We start from the raw sequence: 17719 nt of genomic DNA, 5'->3' as shown, positions 1-17719 counted from the left end.
AGATATTTTTTTTGTTTTGGCTGAAAATGTTATCTTCATCTTCCACCAGTAAAAAGTAGATTGATTGATCGAGACGGACAGACGGACGGACGGACGGACGGACAGACGGACGGATAGATAGCAGGGATAGCAGGCCTTTGTGTTAGTTTCTGTTTAGCTGGACATCTTTATGAGTTTCCTTCCTGTACACTAAAAACAATTTGTTCCATATTGACGCCAATTTAGAGTCAGATTATGTTCCATTAACACAACAAACCATTTGCTCAGAAAGACTTTATTGGTAAGTGACAGTGGAAAATACTTTGACGAACATACGCACACATTTACATAAGGTACGGTCAATACAAACTTAAGATAGGATAAGATAAAACATTATTAATCCACACACCTGGGAAATACAGTGAAATTGGTGTGGGGTTGGCCTCTGGAATCGAACTAGAGACCAGAGTCTTGACATAATAGCTACATATTCTGGATGTTTAATCATGATAACAATACATTTCAGTTCTCTTTGCTGTTAATGTTACAAAGCAGGTTTGAAAGACACCATCAGACACCTTTCCTCTGCCACCTCCTCACTCTTCTGAACTTTTTCCTCAGCCGCTGCCTCCTCACTCTTCTGAACGTTTTCCTCAGCCGCCGCCTCCTTCCTTTCCTGCCTTTCTTCACAGGTACTTTTTTTGTTGTAGTGGGGACTGTTGATGTGGAGTCACTTGTGGATGCCTGTGTATTCTGTTCCATCTCAAGCAACCCTTTTGCCTCCTCATCCACCTTCACCTTGGCTTTTTTTGTTGTAGTGGGGACTGTTGATGTGGAGTCACTTGTGGATGCCTGTGCATTCTGTTCCATCTCAAGCAACCCTTTTGCCTCCTCATCCACCTTCACCTTGGCTTTTTTTGTTGTAGTGGGGACTGTTGATGTGGAGTCACTTGTGGATGCCTGTGCATTCTGTTCCATCTCAAGCAACCCTTTTGCCTCCTCATCCACCTTCACCTTGGCTTTTTTTGCCCAATTGCTCTCGGGGTCGGAGCAAATTCTAGTTCCAAGCATCGTCTCGAACCTGCAAATGATTGTGTGAGATGTTAATGCAGTTGTATGGCTTTATTCATGTTGATTTTAATTAAATACTAACTTATAATTTATTTAAAAGTTCAACAAAAAAATATGTTTTCTGTACGCACTCACAGTTCGTGTTGTTCTGGATAATGCACAGGAAGCTGTTTTCGAAGGGACTATTTTCCATTAGAAAGTAGATCCAATGAACTGCGGACCATTTTGAGATTATCCAGAAAAACAGGGACACTTTCTAGAAAGTGATGTTGCTATTGCAATTTATAAATATAATCTATCAAATCTGAAAACCTGGAAACTTGGTATGAAAACCAAAACTGACTGCCCACGTGTGTGTGTGTGTGTGTGTGTGTGTGTGTGTGTGTGAGACACTTACACTATAGCTGTGACAGGACAGACACCTTCAGACTGAATTGTGTAATTCTTAATTCTTTTTATATGGACTCTGGTGTTGGACACAAGAGGACAACAGCCGGACACGGGTACATGCACTGAGTGAGACACACATAGAGAAAGAAAGATTAGTTTCCCCCTGACAAACTTTCAGACCATTCACTCAATTACAGTTTAGAACCTTATTCTGTACTCACTTGCATGGACCGAGCTCATCCATGTGATGAAGCTGAGAATCGCCAACACCACGATGAGTCTCATCTTCGAAATGGCCCCGTGGCTTTGTCCTTCAGTGGCCGAGTGTATCGCTCAGCGTAAATATTCACAACCTGAATCACTCACAGAAAACGATGTCTTTGCTCTTATACACCACCAGCCCATCCGCCTCTCTGCCCCCACCTCACTTCTAACCCGTCACCACTGAGGAAACTTCACGGTGGCCACACAGTGGGGATGAGTTTAAACTTTCACTATAGCTGAAGGTGAGTAACAGACCATTCAACCACAGTTCTGCCCACAATGCTCACTCAAACGTACAAACCCTCGAGGTGTTAGTAAGCCTATAGACAAACACACAGTAACTTGTCAGTTTCCTCCACACTCACTCTGAAAGCCACAAGCTGCCTCCAAACCTCTGTCTCTGACAACATACAAGGTTTGGTACCTGAGAGATGAACTGAATTTTAGTAAATGTACATTTGTTCTGGGGAAATGTTTGTGGTTCATGAAGAATGATACATAACATATTCTTATAGACGTATTCTTATCAAACATGTTTGTAGGTTTAACGCAAGATAATTCGGTAGCTAGCATATTCCTGATTATCTCACCAGCCACAGGAAACTGTTTGACAGTCCTACAAATAAGTTGTTTATTGTTATTTTAATTGAAATTTGCAGATATATATTGTGATGTCAACACTGGGGCGATCCATCTTGGTATTGGTGCTTTCAGAAATGCACTGTACTGCGGACATTTTCCTGAAATTATGTCCAAGTCAGTTGCTCTGGACATTCTCTGGCACCTATTCTGCCAGCCCCCCAGGTAAAGTGTCCAGAAAATGTCTGAGTGAGCCCATGTGAGAATACAGCTGGAAAATGTCCAGAGAATTCATAGCGAGTGAGTGGGTGTGATGAAGTTTCTAACATGGGACGGATGCCAAAATGGAAGAATACAAATAGCTAAGGATAAAAAAGAGTTGCCATACACGTAGAAGACACAGACGCAGATCTCAATTTGGAAAAAAGGGATTCAAGGCTCTACCCTCCTCTGAATCGTCAGAACATTTTCCTGTTGTTGTGAACATGTCTGACCAGTGCAATCTCCTACTGCGTTCTTCATTTGTGAAAGGCAAATTCCGCAGAATCTCCGATCCAATTTTCCGGACATTCCCTGTCCCTCCCAAAACATACTATGGGATGTTTTTCTTTCACTGTGTGAACACGACATTAGCAGAGGTGTAATCAGCCAGAATAAGTGAAACCACCCCATGAGGGTGTGTATGACCTTTACTGAAAGAGATGGCAGATTTTGATGGTGATAAGACAGTTTCCGTTTTACACCACACTAGAATTTCCAAGTAAAAAGGATGAAAAAATGTATAATTAGAGTATGTTTACATTAGATTTATACAGTTGGTTAGGGGCACATGCCGAGGAAAGAGGAGCCAAGCATAGGGAATTCAGAAGGTTTAACACTGGACACACAAAGAAGCAGAGAGATAAGCAGAAGCACGATTGAAATGAAATAATTGAGAAAAGACAGACTCAACAGGTGTCGGGCAGTGCGGTGGTTAGCACTGTCAACTAACAGCAAGAGGATTCTCTCTGTAAAGAGTTAGCATTTTCAAGACAAGAGAGAAAGATGCAGGCGAAGGCTCATAATTATGCCAGCTCTACAATGACAGCAAGAAAATAGCACCTGATTGGCAATCCACCTGCTGTCAGTGTGGAAAATAAATGGTATCTTTATGCCCTTGACTCCCTCATTCAACAACAACAAATCCCAGATGTCCAGTCATTAACATCAGTGAAAGCCTGGCTGGTGTATTCCTTCACCAAGTACAAAAAACACACAGATACACAAACTGAAGAACATACACAAACCCTCAAAGGTATGCAGGCACACATATGCAAGCAAGCACACACATGACCTATGCCTGGACTAATGTGCTCGGCACGAACGCACCCACATTTGTCCACACCCAACATCCCAGTCTCATCATTTTCATCCCTGTGGCTTGTCGGAGGAGAAAATACCTCGGCGGATTATTCGTTCCTCTCTTATGCATTAGTTGTTGTCCTGGGCAGCAGCCAGGGCCGCTGGTCCGCTGACAGCGTGGCTGATTGGAATTAGTCTCCTGATAAAGCAAGAGAGTGGAACGTAGCGTCGCAGGAAATTACAATCAATACTGACTCTCATATCCTCATCCGACATTGACTGCAACTGGGAATGAGAAGCACATTGTCCAGCCTCTGCACGTGGACATGAGGACGTGCATAGGGACAGTTTTACGGCACAGACTTTTACAGAACCCGTCCTCATTATTGCGCACAGAGAAAAGAAATGAGGAGAACCACGGCTGTGCCCCAAACCGCAGCTTTATAACCACGCTGTGTGCATTTACACCCACTCGTGCACAGGCCCTACATCATGCTTGTGCCCTCTGTGTCGTCTGTTACTTTAGAAATGGGGACAGACTGTGGCAGAGACGAGAGCTTCCTAAAACGAAACCCATTGGTGGTTGGTACACGACTCAAAGCAATCACACACACACATACACATATACACACACGCGCGCAAGCAAGCAGCCACGCGCGCCGCAATGTGATTGGCATATCACAAATGAGACCAGTAATTAAAGGAATGTCTCATCAGATGAATATATTTGGCCGTCTCTGTTTAATAAAGAATCAGATACAGACAGATCAAGGTTTAATTTAATCCTTTATCCAACAATGAGGAACTGTATTGATTCATTTGGGAAGATAAGGATATGTGATTCTGTCTTCTTCAGTTTTTTTTGTAGAATTATAACCATCAGACAGTCTGATTAACTTTCTCCCTCTCCTTTCTTTCTGTGTACACATTCTGATAAGTTCATCTCCAATAAGGAAAAAAAACTTCTATAAAGGCCAGGTATGCTGTTCAGAGAGCTATGTGTCTGGGCTTTGAGTCTGAAAGACGCTGGTGCCTGAGCGTGACGGCCGAGCGTCTGTCTGGTGGACGGACTTTTGTAAAGAGCACTGCACTCCGGGGGGTCATTTTTAGAACTGGAGAGGTGTTGGGAAGAGCAGAGATGTTTTTGATATGTAACAGTGGAGCCATACAGGCCGATCAATACACCGACCTTTCTCAGATAGATTGCATGATGTTCTGCCAGGCCCCCAGCACCATGCACCCACCAGAGGTCCATCCAACATCAACACAGCCGTGTGGGCTGTATGGCCAGCTCTCTTTTACGTTACCTGGGGGCTTTCATTGTGCTGTGCTCGTTTTATCTCTCTCTTTGTGTCACACACGCAGAGACACACTGCTTATGCAAACCTGTGAAAACAGATACGCTTAAATGAATCCAGTGAGAGGTGATCCTCAACAAATGAGGGTCTCTGACCTGTTCCCCAGGGCCTCTATAGATAGATCTTGTATATTTCTGTTCAATACCAGGAGATGAACAGAAATCCCTCTTGGAGTTGAGAAATGTCATTTGCTTTCCAATTAATACTTCAATTAACTAAGTCATTTCCAATTCATTTCCTGAAACCGGTGGAGTTGAAATGAAGCTGACCTCCTGGCCCTGTATCAATCGCTTTGCTATTGACCCCTTCGTAAAAAGCCTCAATTGTGGATCAACCGTCCATTTAGGAGAGGCGTCAATAATCGACTTTAAAACGTGGGCCGTATTACCATAGACATTAGCATAGACATTGCTCTCATGGCTCTGGGGTGATTTGAATGTCTGTGAGAGGGAGTGACCCGCCCCGTGCCTCCGGCTCACGGTCCACAGGCCGCAGAAGCGCGTAAAGTCTAATCAATAAGCGCTTTAATTATAGCGGCTCTCCGCCTGCAGTTCTTCACGGTTGGGAGACGCACAGTGCCACAGCTGATCCAGCACGATCATTTCAGATGGAGTTGGTTTTCACCGCCTCAGTAATCTGTCTCTTTTGGCCAATGCTATTATAGACAGCAAATTGTCCACCCCTCTCCTTAGATTTGGTAAAATGGGCCGATTAGTTGGGAGACGGGGGTCATTTTTTTCCTATTCCGTTACTGCTTTGTGTTGCTCGTGTGGACTGGACTTACTTTCTCAAGCAAAAAGTCCCACAGTCGTAATTGTGAAATCAAGTTCGTCACAGTTCATTTACCTTAAAGTGTATTTCAAAAGCTGAAAATATGAAAAACTGCATATTAAAACCATAGAATTGTGAAGCCTACAATGGCCTGTATCAGAAATGTTAGGCCCCCATCACAACAATGACAATGAAAACAGAAACAAAAGAGTCTTTATTGGAGCTGCTCCACTGAAAAGTCTTGAGACAGTCAGACTCCACAATGGTTATGTTCTTTTTTTTATTCCACCAAAGCGTCACTTCTTTTCAATAAATGATTTACACACACTCAAAATCTGCTGCTCTGGACTTTGCGAGCCCTTATGCTGCTCGTGCACTAGATGGCGTACTTCCCCTGTAGTGAGTGAAGGGGGAAGCCTGCGCTTGACAAGCTCTGAGAGAGTCATCCAAATTTAGCCCAGTAGTCTGGAGTGGCAAAAATACAACCACTGCATCCCCCAGGCTATAGCTGACATTATTCTGCTCTTCATGGTAATATAGTAAGTTGTGAGGCTAAAGAGATAAAATGTCAGCTGTCCTTGAATAATTTAGGTTTCCCATTCTAGACACTACATCGCTTGAACGTGGGCTGCTAGTTTGATCTTGTGGGTCTTTTTGAGAGCAAGTGACAGAATGATTATTGTGTCTGGACGTCAGTTTTTTGTCTTTCACTGGCGGTGGAATCTCACACGAGGATGGGCCAGAAGGACATTTTTACGAAGACGTTCAAAGAGGATGTTTCCCTTTTACTCCTCATCTCTCCATCTCTCTTATAATTTGTCTGCTTTGATCATGCAGTCCGTTCAGTCCATCTCACCCTGTTGCTTCTTGTCACATGTCCCATGATTGCCCTTTTCATCCGCACCACTACCCCCACCTCTTTGTCATTAGGCCCACGTAGACCCCCCACTCTTTGAAACTTTCTTCCTTCTCCCCCCTGTGACACCCTGCTTTTCGTTTCTCTACTGGGTTAAGCAGGGTCATATCAAAGCCCTAATCCCTAAATGTGTGTGTTTGAGTGTGTGTGTGTGTGTGTGTGTGTGTGTGTGCATGAGAAAAGAATGGCCTCCCCTGCTTGAGCTAGATTATTCAAAGTTCCTGACCTCTGGGTGGTGAGAGGGGCCCGTGTTTGGAAACACAGGCACTTGTCTTTGTCTCCCGAGCCCAGCGGGGGAGCTCGACGAGGGGCCTCTCTTGTCAGGCGAGTCCACGGCTGCACTCGGCCTGCTCTGGGCTTGCGCGTCCGTCCTCTGATCCTCGCCACCACCATCTTAATATTAATATGTCGTGAATAAGCAGACAGCTGGTTGGGCAGGCAAGTGCTCCCTGGATGCACACACTCAAACGCACACATCTACACACACACACACACACAAACAAACACACTAGCACAGGATGAGTTTGGCCTGCGAGAAAAAACATTGATTCTGAGCCCCCTCACTGTGAGTCAATCTGCCCCCAATAGACATTCAAGTGTATCTGCTTGATCTGATGTTTCCCGATAAGAGAGATTCCTCCCAGGGTGTGTATATGTGTGTGTGTGAGAGTGTGTGTAAGAGATATTGATTCTAGTCTGACATGGCACGATAGATCCCGGGCAGCTGCTAAGAGTTTAAATGAGGCCTATAACATATCATTAAAGCTCATGATAATGTCAAAGGAGACTTCGGAGAAGCGTCTTTCGACCTGAAGAGAGTGTGTGTTGCATTGCTGGTTGTTTTCTCTCCTGGCTGCTTGCCCTCTAACTGTAAAAACATCCATATAAAGGTCAGAGGTCGCAGGGCCAGAGGTAAGGAAGCCCTGCTATAATTGAAGACTACCTGATCGATCACCCTCCATTTGATCGGGGTACAGTGGAGTCGACCTTATGGCTGCAGAGGTCCAGCTCTCTCTGAACTCGCCTACATTTAACTACACATCAGCACATGTAAACAGGAGAAACCTGCTGACAAATGAATGGACAGGGGTGAAAACATAACCTCTTTGGCGGACGTAATAAGTGAGACAGAGAGAGGGAGAGAGGATGACACACACACAGATGACCAGTAACCTCAGAAGTTCCATTTGAAAAAAACAACAACAAGAGAGTCGGTGATTATTATAGCACAGGAAATCTTCTATAACCTTCAGATGCTAGATGATATTTCTCTATTGATGCAGCATGTCAGCACTGAAGAGAATCAACTTAACCTCTCACACACAACTCTATGTGACCATTGGAAATCCAGAGAAAAGATTCAAGGCCACGAAAGTACCGCCACCACTGAGCTGAAAGTCCCATACGGGGCATGATTTTACACACACACGCACCTGCACACACTCACGTACGCACGCACGCACGCACGCACACACACACACACAGGTTTGCGCAGCTATCCTTATTAAGATTGCATTGATTGCCTTCATTGAGGGCAGCCTAACCAAAACCTAATCACTAAGCTTAACTTTAACCATGACCAACTTATGCCTAACCCTAACCACAATTCAGACCATACCACTAACCTTAAAGCTGGGGTTGGTAATCCTGGACACGTGAACAAAAGCAGGCTACGCTTTGGAAAAAATGATACAGATGCATTCCACTCCCTCCAATCGTCCCTCTCGTCAAAGCTTCGGCCCCAAAACACATGAACGTGCACTATACCTGACAACTGCTAGAAGCAGACTTTTCCATGACTTGCTCGCTTACTTCTGGCTATCGTTGCTGCTTCAGCAGTGCATGTCTTCTCTGCTGAAGACTTGCCAAGTCATGCACAGTGAGAGCAGGGGCAGCCAATCATTTAATTCTGTCCATATGTGTATTATATTCCTGATGGCTATCGGGATGATTTCAACATATAAATTAAAAAGTGTTTCAGAGACGGCTTACCTACCCTGCCTTTAGTCAGGACCTAAGTAGTGACGTTTTGCCTCATAAGGACCGGGCTTTGGTCCTGACAAGGTTTGGGTTAGGCTGGAAAAAGTCCCAAAGAGGGAACAAAAATGAGTTCACACACACACACGCACACACGCTTCCAGATGGCGGAGGTGTGTGGTTCTGAGCGGCGTTACCACAGGTAATGTGATCACAGCGCAGACGGAATGATGTGTTTATATCATCCAGACTGAGACAGGATGGAGGGAGAGTGGAGAGGAGGAGAAGGAGGTGAAGGCAAACAGGACGTTGGAGGGAGAAGCAGATGAGACGAGGTGAGAGGGTGTAAAAGGATCAGAGAAATGCATACAACAAGGTGGGGGGGGACGAGAAAGAGTGAAAATGGATGACAAATGATGGGAAAGAAAGGAGAAGACAGAAGAGGAGGGAGAATGCCTGTCAATCAGATTATGAACCAATCATTTGACAGAGAATTGCTTTGACCTGAAACCTGGCGGATCACATTCGCTGCTGCACACATACACACACACTCGCAGATGCACTCAGCATCGTTTCACAGTTGCATGGAGATAAATGTGTCTCACTGGCATCCAGTCTGGTGTTAAGTGCACGTATTAGGGCCTATCAGCATGTATGTGCTCCTTGTGTGTATGTATGTGTGTGTGTGTGTGTGTGTCTGAGAGAGTAAGTAAGTGAATGAGTAATGAGTGAGTGATGGATGGATGATAATGCACATTTACTCTTTCTCACAAGGGCTCGAAGCGCTTAGATGTCTCGCCTGGCTCACATAGACACACTGGCACATACACTCGCACAAAATGATGTTCCATACAACAACTCTTCTCTTATTCACTGTATGAATGAATCTCTTCCTCGCTCCTCTCTCTCTCTTTATGTTTGCATTTATATATCCCTTATCTACAACCTTTGCTTCTCTCTCCCTCTATCTGTCTCTCTCACCCCCGCTGTGTGTCTCATAGTAATGGAGCTAATTTGTTTAGCACACAAAGAGTGTCCGTCCATTAGCGCGAGCCTGTCCGTGCCGGGAGAGATGGTGACAAATCACACCGACATGCGGATCTGCTCTGTGCAAGTCATTTTGTCTGTGTGCACGGAGGAAAGGTGGAAGAAGAATACACACTGAGGCTTTTTAAAAATGTTAACTTTGAATCCAATTACGTCATGTGAAAGGGTCTGTGCAGCCTTCAGCCACTTTGAGAGCAGTGTTTTCTCCTCCGCCAGACGCTGACAGACATTCACCGAGTCCACACCTGCCTTTCCCTCCAGTGAATGAAGCTGCCTTTGTGCTACCTGTAAATGGAGTCATTCTGTTTAGCCAACTGCTTTTGCTATTTGAAGCCCTGAAATAAAAAAAAAAATGTGGTTTGGTTTTCTTTTGTCATAGTTTAATTTATTTTACTTTAGAAAATGATTCATTTTGACTGAGCTATAATGTGGGATGAAAGACTTTCTCTCAGCGACAATCTTACTCCTCGACCCACGATGCAAAGTTCTGACCACTATTACACAAAGGATTAACGGTCTGTGAGGCAACAGCGACTGCAGGTCAGGATAAGACTCTCGGATGACAGCAGTAGTGTGCGATCCATATGACAGTGACGCCTAAATCCTTATTCAAATTCTCCTTGATCTGAGCCAGCCCATATAAAGCACTGAACAAGCAGGAAATGATTGAGCTCTGAGCTGGGCATCTCTCCGTCCTCGCTCTGCCAGCAGACTGTCACTGTTTGGGCAAACTCCAGTTACTCATGATGACTCCATTCTTCCCTTCATCCATCTACCCTTCTTTCTTTTAGCACTTTTTGATATGATGTGACATCGGCTGAATAAAATGACATAAATTCCCTGACTTTGCTCCCATTTGTCTCTACTTGCCTCAAGATGATTCATAAAGATATTTTCTTATTGTTGTTCACCTTGCCGCCGGTGAATCTGCATGCCTTCTCGTCATTGGCTATTGGGGAAGCTCCAGCAGGAATGTGATACAGGAAGACAAGGTCAGTTTTCATTGATTGTTAAATCACTCCTCTGTTTGAGAAGGACAGGACAGAGATGGTAAGACACTGACTGCTCTCCCCCAGCAGACTTACAGTAAATATCCTTCTGCTGGGCCCAGCTGTGCCAGACAACATTCACTTTGCCTACGAGTCAGCAGTTTGTCCAAATACATATATATATAGTATATGTGTGTGTGTGTGTGTGTGTGTTTGTGAGTGTGTTTATATTTTGGTTCCTACAAACCAGATGAGCAGACATTTTGGAACAGTGTGAGCATCTTCCTCTCTCAGCTTTTCTTTCTGTCAGTCTCTCTGTTTGTTTGTTTGTCTGCCTCTCTGTCTGCGTAGCTGGCGTCAGTCTCAAGGAGATCGCCCTTCACTTTCACACTCTTTTCTTTGTAGGTAGTGCTGGCAGACTTTCTTCTTTGAATAGCTGTGTTTATCCTCTTCCTCCCTCCCTCCATCCCTCCGTCTCTTCCTCCCTCCATCTCCCCGGCTGAATGGTTGTCTGGACTGAGTTAAAGGGTTTTCGGGGGGGCTCCAGAGACCTGATGTTGAGATATCTTTGCGAACGCTATCTATGAACTCATTGCATTTTAAGATTGGTGGCCACAGTAGAAAATCGTAGCCTCACTCTTCTTGGCTGCGTTGGCGCCCTGAGCTACACCACAAAATTAACAAGTACACGTGGGAAATCGAAGTATATGTATATGTGTAGAGAGGTCGGTTGTGTTTTTGCAGATGGTGGCCTTGGAGACTATGGGGTGGGGGGATGCTGAAGGGGCTCTCGGCCCGCGTATGCAACCGAGACAGGGAGACAGACGGGGGCAGGGAGGGCTTTGTGCACCAGCCCTTTCCCACACTCCCTTTCACCTTTTTTGTATGGCAGCACCGGGGCTCTCTGACATGACGAATCGCTCTGCCTGCTTAACTGAGACGATGGCAGTAAGGAAAGTGAGAGTGGAGGGGAATGATGTTTGAGTGTGTGTGTGTGTGTGTGTGCGTGCGTGTTTATCTTTTAATTTTCGGGCCTGAAACTGCCTCCGCTACCGTCCTCTATCCTGCAACTCTGCTCGACTGTCACCAGTCTGGAGCAGAGCAGTCGAGGCTTCAACACTTCCAGCGCTGGAAGGGCAGATTCCACAGCGGATGAGCCAAACGCAGGCACACACACTAACACACAATCACGCACATGCTCATATACACACTAATGCCTCTGCCCAAATGCCAGCACCAAGCTGTTGCCCATAAAGCCTTCAGCCTGTCACAATAGAGACATTACTACATGAGTGAGTGGCTTTGAATGGGGCTAAGGGTGTGTGTGTGTATTTAGAGTGTGGTGGCTTCGGGGGGTGTTCCTGGCAAGGCAGACGACCCTGTCATCACCTCTGCCCCTCGTCAAACAAGCAAACGGTGCATGTGCGCGACACAAAACACTTGCACACACTCCTGCTGCGCCGCCTGTTGCACTTATCCAAGTTTGTAACTGTCCTCTGTTTTCTCATAGGGAGGAGCTCCGAGTATATATATTCACTGTGGTTGTGTGTTTGTGAGGAAATAAGACAGAGAAGTATACTGTGGCTGGTTAGCAGACCGACACAGAGACTCGCTGACCCAGCCATAGGCCAAGCAGGGTGAGGGTTGGGAATGTAGAGGTCGAAAAGAGGAGGGGGAAGGAATGAAAGGGAGAGTCTTCTTAAAATGAGTGAAAGGCTATAGGAGGAGATCACTTCCAAGTGGAAATACATTTGTAAAGTAAAGTGAAGAGGGTGAACGGCGCAAAAATACAGCGGTAGATGCAGACAAAGTTATGCACACGAGGGCACCAGGAAACACATTTAAAATATTTGTTGTGGGCGACTGTAACTCAGCTCAGTCTTGTCGAGCCTTGAAATGTCTCTATGCAAAAGCAGTGTTTTACACCGACGAAATCACTCCTCCACAAGGCGTGCAGGATGTGTGTGTGTATGTGGGTTTGTGTGCTGGAGGGAGTGACAAGGGCTTAGGGGGCCATGTCATGCTGTCACTGCTGGAATGCATGACAGCAATGTTTTGTCGCCCGTACGGATGAATGCAGCGTCATGGCAGCAGAAGAAGAAGGAGAGGAAGGGCTGAGGAGGAGGAGAGGAAAACAGACTAGTACTTTTACCCACCCCCCCAACACACACACACTGACACACACTCAATGAGGAAATTAGGTCATCCAAGTAAAGCCATTGCAGGGAACAAATCATCATCATAATTGGACCCTTAACAAATCTGTGGAGGTGGCTGCTTCACACAAATGCAAGAAGGAACACAAAAGCCGATACACACTTCTATCGCTGCACACATGGCCGGGAGGGGGCTAAAACAGAATTTCAGCATAAATCAGAGTCTTTTTGACAGTTTTATGGCTCTTTCAGGAGCTTCATTTGGGACAGAAGTGTGATAGAAGAGCGTTACCCGTGGTAAATATAATTGTGGTCACGATCTTTCCATAAATCATGGCGCGCGTTGCATCACAGTTGCCTGCTGCCTGCGGGGAAATAAAACCCCAGTGCTTCAGGTGACCTCTGGGATCTCTTTATCCCGTTCTCTCAGGTGTGCTGGGCATCCACAGCAAGAAAAATACTGATTTAGATCCGAAAATGGGCTCTAATTTTACCCAATTTATATCCGGAACCAGTCAGCAGAATGTATAAGTAGGTGTTAGGATTAAATGAAAAGTTTAACATTATGGGAACGATGCTCATTTGCTTTTTTTCGCTGAAGTTTCCATGAGAAGAATGATACCCCTCTAATGCCTGTACTGCAGGGGATTGGCCACAGGAGCACTGTCCTGTGTGGCTGTGTTTAAGAAGTGAACGATTGAAAGGTTGACCTTGCACACTCACAGCTTTTCCTCACACATTTCACATGACAGGCTGTGCACATTATTTATTCATGTTTAAAGACAAGTCTGCGCGAGACATACCAACAGCCACATTCACATTCCTGACGTCCAAACTGCATTCAAATACATGTAATATAGGCTGAATAAATCTCCATAAAGGGTTTGATTGGGAGCCGTTGTGCATGTCAGCGTTGCCTACTGCCGGTCACATCTGCAGGAACCATATCAACAACTGGGCGAAGACAGAGCGAGGCGAGCTGGAGCTGACACTAATGCTGTAATTGGCTTGTGCCCATGTCGCTTATCAAAATAATTGACAGTCTTTTCTACAGTGAGATGGAAGAGTTTATCCTGGCGCTACCCACTGTTGACTGTGGATCCAAACAGCACGAGAGGCCTGGTTTTGTTGTGGTTTCCAGAGAATGTGGTTCTGAGTTAAACTAAATAAAACACAGTGGAATGACTATCTTAACTGCATAGTCTATTGTAAAGGAATTTAATACAGGCCACAGTGAATACAGGTTAAGTGCTGCAGGTGGATGCCATGGTTAGATTTTCAGTGATTACAGTCATGTCAAACAGTGTGTCTGTTCCTTATGGGTTGATGAAAACACAACTACTTCATGCCATTGTTATAAATCCATCTAATGATTCCAGAGATCACTGTTTGTCTGACTGTAGCTCTTGTGCCTTGAGAACTGTTTTAATGGCTTCACACTTGGTTTGTGTATTGTTAAGGAAGTGCAGTGTCACATTTGCTGCGATTTGAACATGTGATACTTTCAATATCAATAGAATTTGAATAATAGGCAACTAGCACTTTATTGACCATACTTTCCGCATTCTATGTCCACTGAGAGTTGCCTACTCGTTCCAGTCCCACGTACATGCCCACAGTTCCATTTATACTAAAATGAGGGTCCACGCTGGTCTGGCGTCCCAGGCATGCGTACTTGATCCAACATTCCATTCTGGTCGGTGCATATATTGTACCTGGAACATGCGCAGTCGATACATACAGTTAGCACAGTTGCAAATTTTGGGCTGCACACGGACGACCGTATAGGAGTTCATGAGAACCTTAGTGGACATGGGTGGATGAGACAGTTACGTCATGAGGACCATAGCGGACCGGCGGACACGGAAACTGTGATTTTACCTTTAGTGATGTTGTGGATAATGATATGCGTTTACAATGACAACCGATTCTCTAGTTCGGGGCAGGTTGAGAACGGCCAATGCACTATAACAGATTTAAAAAAGTGAAACTCTTGTTTTGCTATATCCGTATTTCTTTTTAAATGAATGGGCTTTACAGAATTACAGAATTAGAATCCTATAATCCCATAAGAGGTTTGATTTTGCTGTGACATATATACTTTATAAATTTGAGGCTCCACTGTGCTTTTAGGATGGCTTTGAAAGAGATTACAGAATTTTCATTGTGTCCTTGAAGCACTGACAATTGAAATTCGCTGTTGTTTTCTAAGTTGTAGGGCAAATTATACTTTCAAACTTAAAATCACTTGTTCAGATGTTTTTTTCTCCCTCTTGTTTTGCAGTGTAACCCGGTGCAAGGAGTCTCCAAAGACCGCTGCTGTACCACCCCACAGCCAGGCGGCTGAATGACAGGACTTGGCTGACTGTGGACCCTCCTTCCCAGCGTCTCCTCCTCCACCTCCTCCTCTCTCTCTCTCTACTTTCCTCACTCTCCCCCTCTCTCTTTCTCTCTCTCCCCACTCTCTCTCCTCAATCGCAGAGCGGCGCTCACCGACTCGACACCGCCGACAGGGATGCAGCGAGGGCGCAGCGCAGCCTGAAAAATGGCACCACCACCACGCGTCCTGTGGATCTATCCATCCCCTCTCCTCCTGTACTCCCTGCTCCTCTTTCTGTCGCCGTGCCGAGCCTTACGGAATTACCCGGAGAATGAAGGTGGGTGTCCTGGACCTGGAAGGTTGTGTGAGTGTGCGTGTGAGCGTGTATACATAGATGACTTTGGGGCTGTTGTGCGCTGCGTTGGCGGACGAGGAGCCCCGGTCCCTGCGCTTCCACTGGCCGGGGAGAGCGCGGAGCGGAGCGGCGCAGAAAGTGCTCGGCTCGGTTATGAATGATGCATAAAGAAAAGCGGAGATGGAGGGAAGCTGAGGAGGGGGGGAGAAACTGTTCGTCACGTTTTTTCTTTCCCGGGAATATTGGAATTAAATTTGCATGACGTATATACACACATGCATCCCTGACATGCTGAGGATGGAGATGGCTGATGTGGACAATTTTACTTTCTGACATCTGGAAAAAGCTCCACATCTGTCTTACTCTTTTTGTTTTTCTTGCATTAAAGCAGCCTAACTTATAATGATTATGCCAAAGCAATATTGACCTCTGTGTCACAATGCTTCTAAATTATAGATATCTTCATTATAACCCACTGATAGATGCTCTTCCCCTCTGCTGCAGTCTACAAATGAGGAGCAGCAATTACATTAAATTTGTCACACGCTGCTGCTGAGCTTCTCCTGGTTATTGTATTAACATCGATGCTGGGCCTGAAATTAGCCAATGCATTTACTCACTAACTACTCCTGACTGCCTGCTGGACTGAAACATGGGAGCTGGCTCCAGATGGGAACTTCTAAGTGGAGAAAGGAGCACAGCAGTGCACATTCAAAATAACTGGTTTGAGGAGCACACGGTGGGTCTTTTGTGAGTGTTTGTTTGTTGCTTCTCGTGCTGTCAGGCAGTCTGACTGGAGGTGATACCAGCTGTGACTTGACTGTCATCCTGTGAAGCGTTTTCATTCACAGCTCCGGTCGTGTCCTTTTGTGCGGCTCAACAAGGCTGCATCCCTGTCATGAGCTGCATGGTTGCTACCTTTCTCCTACTTTCACAGTAGATTAAACAGTCAAATGATTTCACATCAACCCCCCGCGCACACGGGACAGCACAGGCCAGGCCACACTCAGGTTTGAGGGGACCTCCTGCATGTCTCTGGCTGACTCAACTGTGTGTGAGCTGAGTGTATGTCACAGCCCAGAGGAGCTCATAGAGAACAAAAGCTCTGGAGGTTAGGTAGGCAGCGAGCGGAGAAGGAAGAGCAGTGCGCTAACAGCAGGAGACAATGCATGTGAGGGAGACACTAACACACCGATGAAATATTCATTCAAACGAGCATGAATGATGTAACCCCCCTGGAAGCCAAAGGAAACTCCTGTTGATAGGGATAAGCGCACAGGGGGCATCTGTGAGCTGCTGTGCACGTGTGTGTCTGATGTTCAACTGGAGAATTTTTGAGGTGACTGACAGGTCAACAGAGTTTTCAATGTACACTTTTTATATTGGGTGTCTAGTGTCTTTGTCCTTCCCCCTCTGATCATTTCTCTGTCCTGCTGCTTCAGCCCATTGGACTAATTGGCACTTTTTAGCCAAGCCCCTGACTTGTGTATGTGTGTGTATTAGTGTTGTGTGTGTGTGTTTGTGTGTGTGCCCCAGTGGGACAGTAATCCAATGAAGCCATTTTTGTCCGCCGCTCTATGCTCTGCTTTTACCTCTCAGCCTGCCAGTTTTCCTGCTGTGACTGCACGCTTAGCTGAGGGACTGCTTTTCTTTTGTGCCAGTTTGTGTGTGTGTGTGTGTGTGTGCATCTGTACCTTGTGTTAGTCTATGAGTGTGCATATTCTCCACCCACGCATCTCGGCAGTCATGTTATTCCAGGAAATCCTCCCTCTGAGTCTGTCTCGTAGCGAAAAGCACGGCTGTCATAAAAGGAGATACACAACTCTCAAAGCTCAATTAAGAGCACAGTCCCTTTGATACAGCTGATAGTGTTAGCAGCAAAATAGTGTTAAGCTGTCAACAAGCTTAGTTTACTACAAGGGCTTATTGATCTGCTCCGAAATTGTTGGCATTTACAAGAAACCCAGTTATGAGGGTGGGCTGGAACACTGTGCCTTGGCACAACTGAGAGAATTGCTCCAAATTGCTACTAACTGTGGACTTGGGGAACATGATCTGTGGATGAAATGGGCTCATTCATAAGTTGTTGTGATGAAGAGCATCCTCTGAAGGTCTTTGTTACCAGCAGAACAGGGAGGAGGAGGAGTGGGGTGAGTTTCTGTGAGCCAGCAGAGGGAGCCCAACACACAACGAGTCCCGGCCCTGG

At 45.6% G+C, this 17719-nt stretch overlaps 2 protein-coding genes across 3 annotated transcripts in view; one reads left to right on the top strand and one right to left on the bottom strand.

Moving 5' to 3' along the window:
- Positions 1–258: 258 nt before the first annotated feature.
- Positions 259–1823, bottom strand: LOC118117923 (lymphotactin-like). Of its 2 annotated transcripts, XM_047342014.1 has the most exons (4): positions 1662–1823; positions 1448–1562; positions 994–1060; positions 259–885 (listed from the first exon to the last, which is right to left on the bottom strand). In XM_047342014.1, the coding sequence occupies exons 1-4, from the start codon at positions 1723–1725 to the stop codon at positions 550–552; spliced, it is 582 nt and encodes a 193-aa protein (XP_047197970.1). In that variant the 5' UTR covers positions 1726–1823; the 3' UTR covers positions 259–549. The 2 variants fall into 2 exon arrangements, with proteins under 2 accessions (XP_047197970.1, XP_047197969.1); XM_047342013.1 differs by having other exon boundaries at positions 259–1060.
- A 13343-nt stretch (positions 1824–15166) lies between these two features.
- The window catches only part of epha4b (eph receptor A4b), an 86519-nt gene continuing 83966 nt past the window's right edge, over positions 15167–17719 (top strand). Inside the window, exon 1 of the mRNA XM_035170594.2 lies at positions 15167–15495. Coding sequence (XP_035026485.1) covers positions 15384–15495 — 112 coding nt within the window. The 5' untranslated portion in view covers positions 15167–15383. The remainder of the gene's footprint in view (positions 15496–17719) is intronic.

Source organism: Hippoglossus stenolepis, chromosome 11 (assembly GCF_022539355.2).
Source record: "Hippoglossus stenolepis isolate QCI-W04-F060 chromosome 11, HSTE1.2, whole genome shotgun sequence".
In the NCBI taxonomy this organism is placed as follows: Eukaryota; Metazoa; Chordata; class Actinopteri; order Pleuronectiformes; family Pleuronectidae; genus Hippoglossus; species Hippoglossus stenolepis.
The sequence above is the reverse complement of the archived record's forward strand: the minus strand, read 5'-3'. Positions and strand labels throughout refer to the sequence as shown.

Coding starts and splice junctions, on each gene's coding strand:
- LOC118117923 (XM_047342013.1), bottom strand. CDS start 1,725: ATGAGACTCATCGTGGTGTTGGCGATTCTCAGCTTCATCACATGGATG. Junction 1,563..1,661: donor GATGAGCTCGGTCCATGCAA/GTGAGTACAGAA, acceptor TGTCTCACTCAG/TGCATGTACCCGTGTCCGGC. Junction 1,061..1,447: donor TGTCCTGTCACAGCTATAGT/GTAAGTGTCTCA, acceptor AATCATTTGCAG/GTTCGAGACGATGCTTGGAA.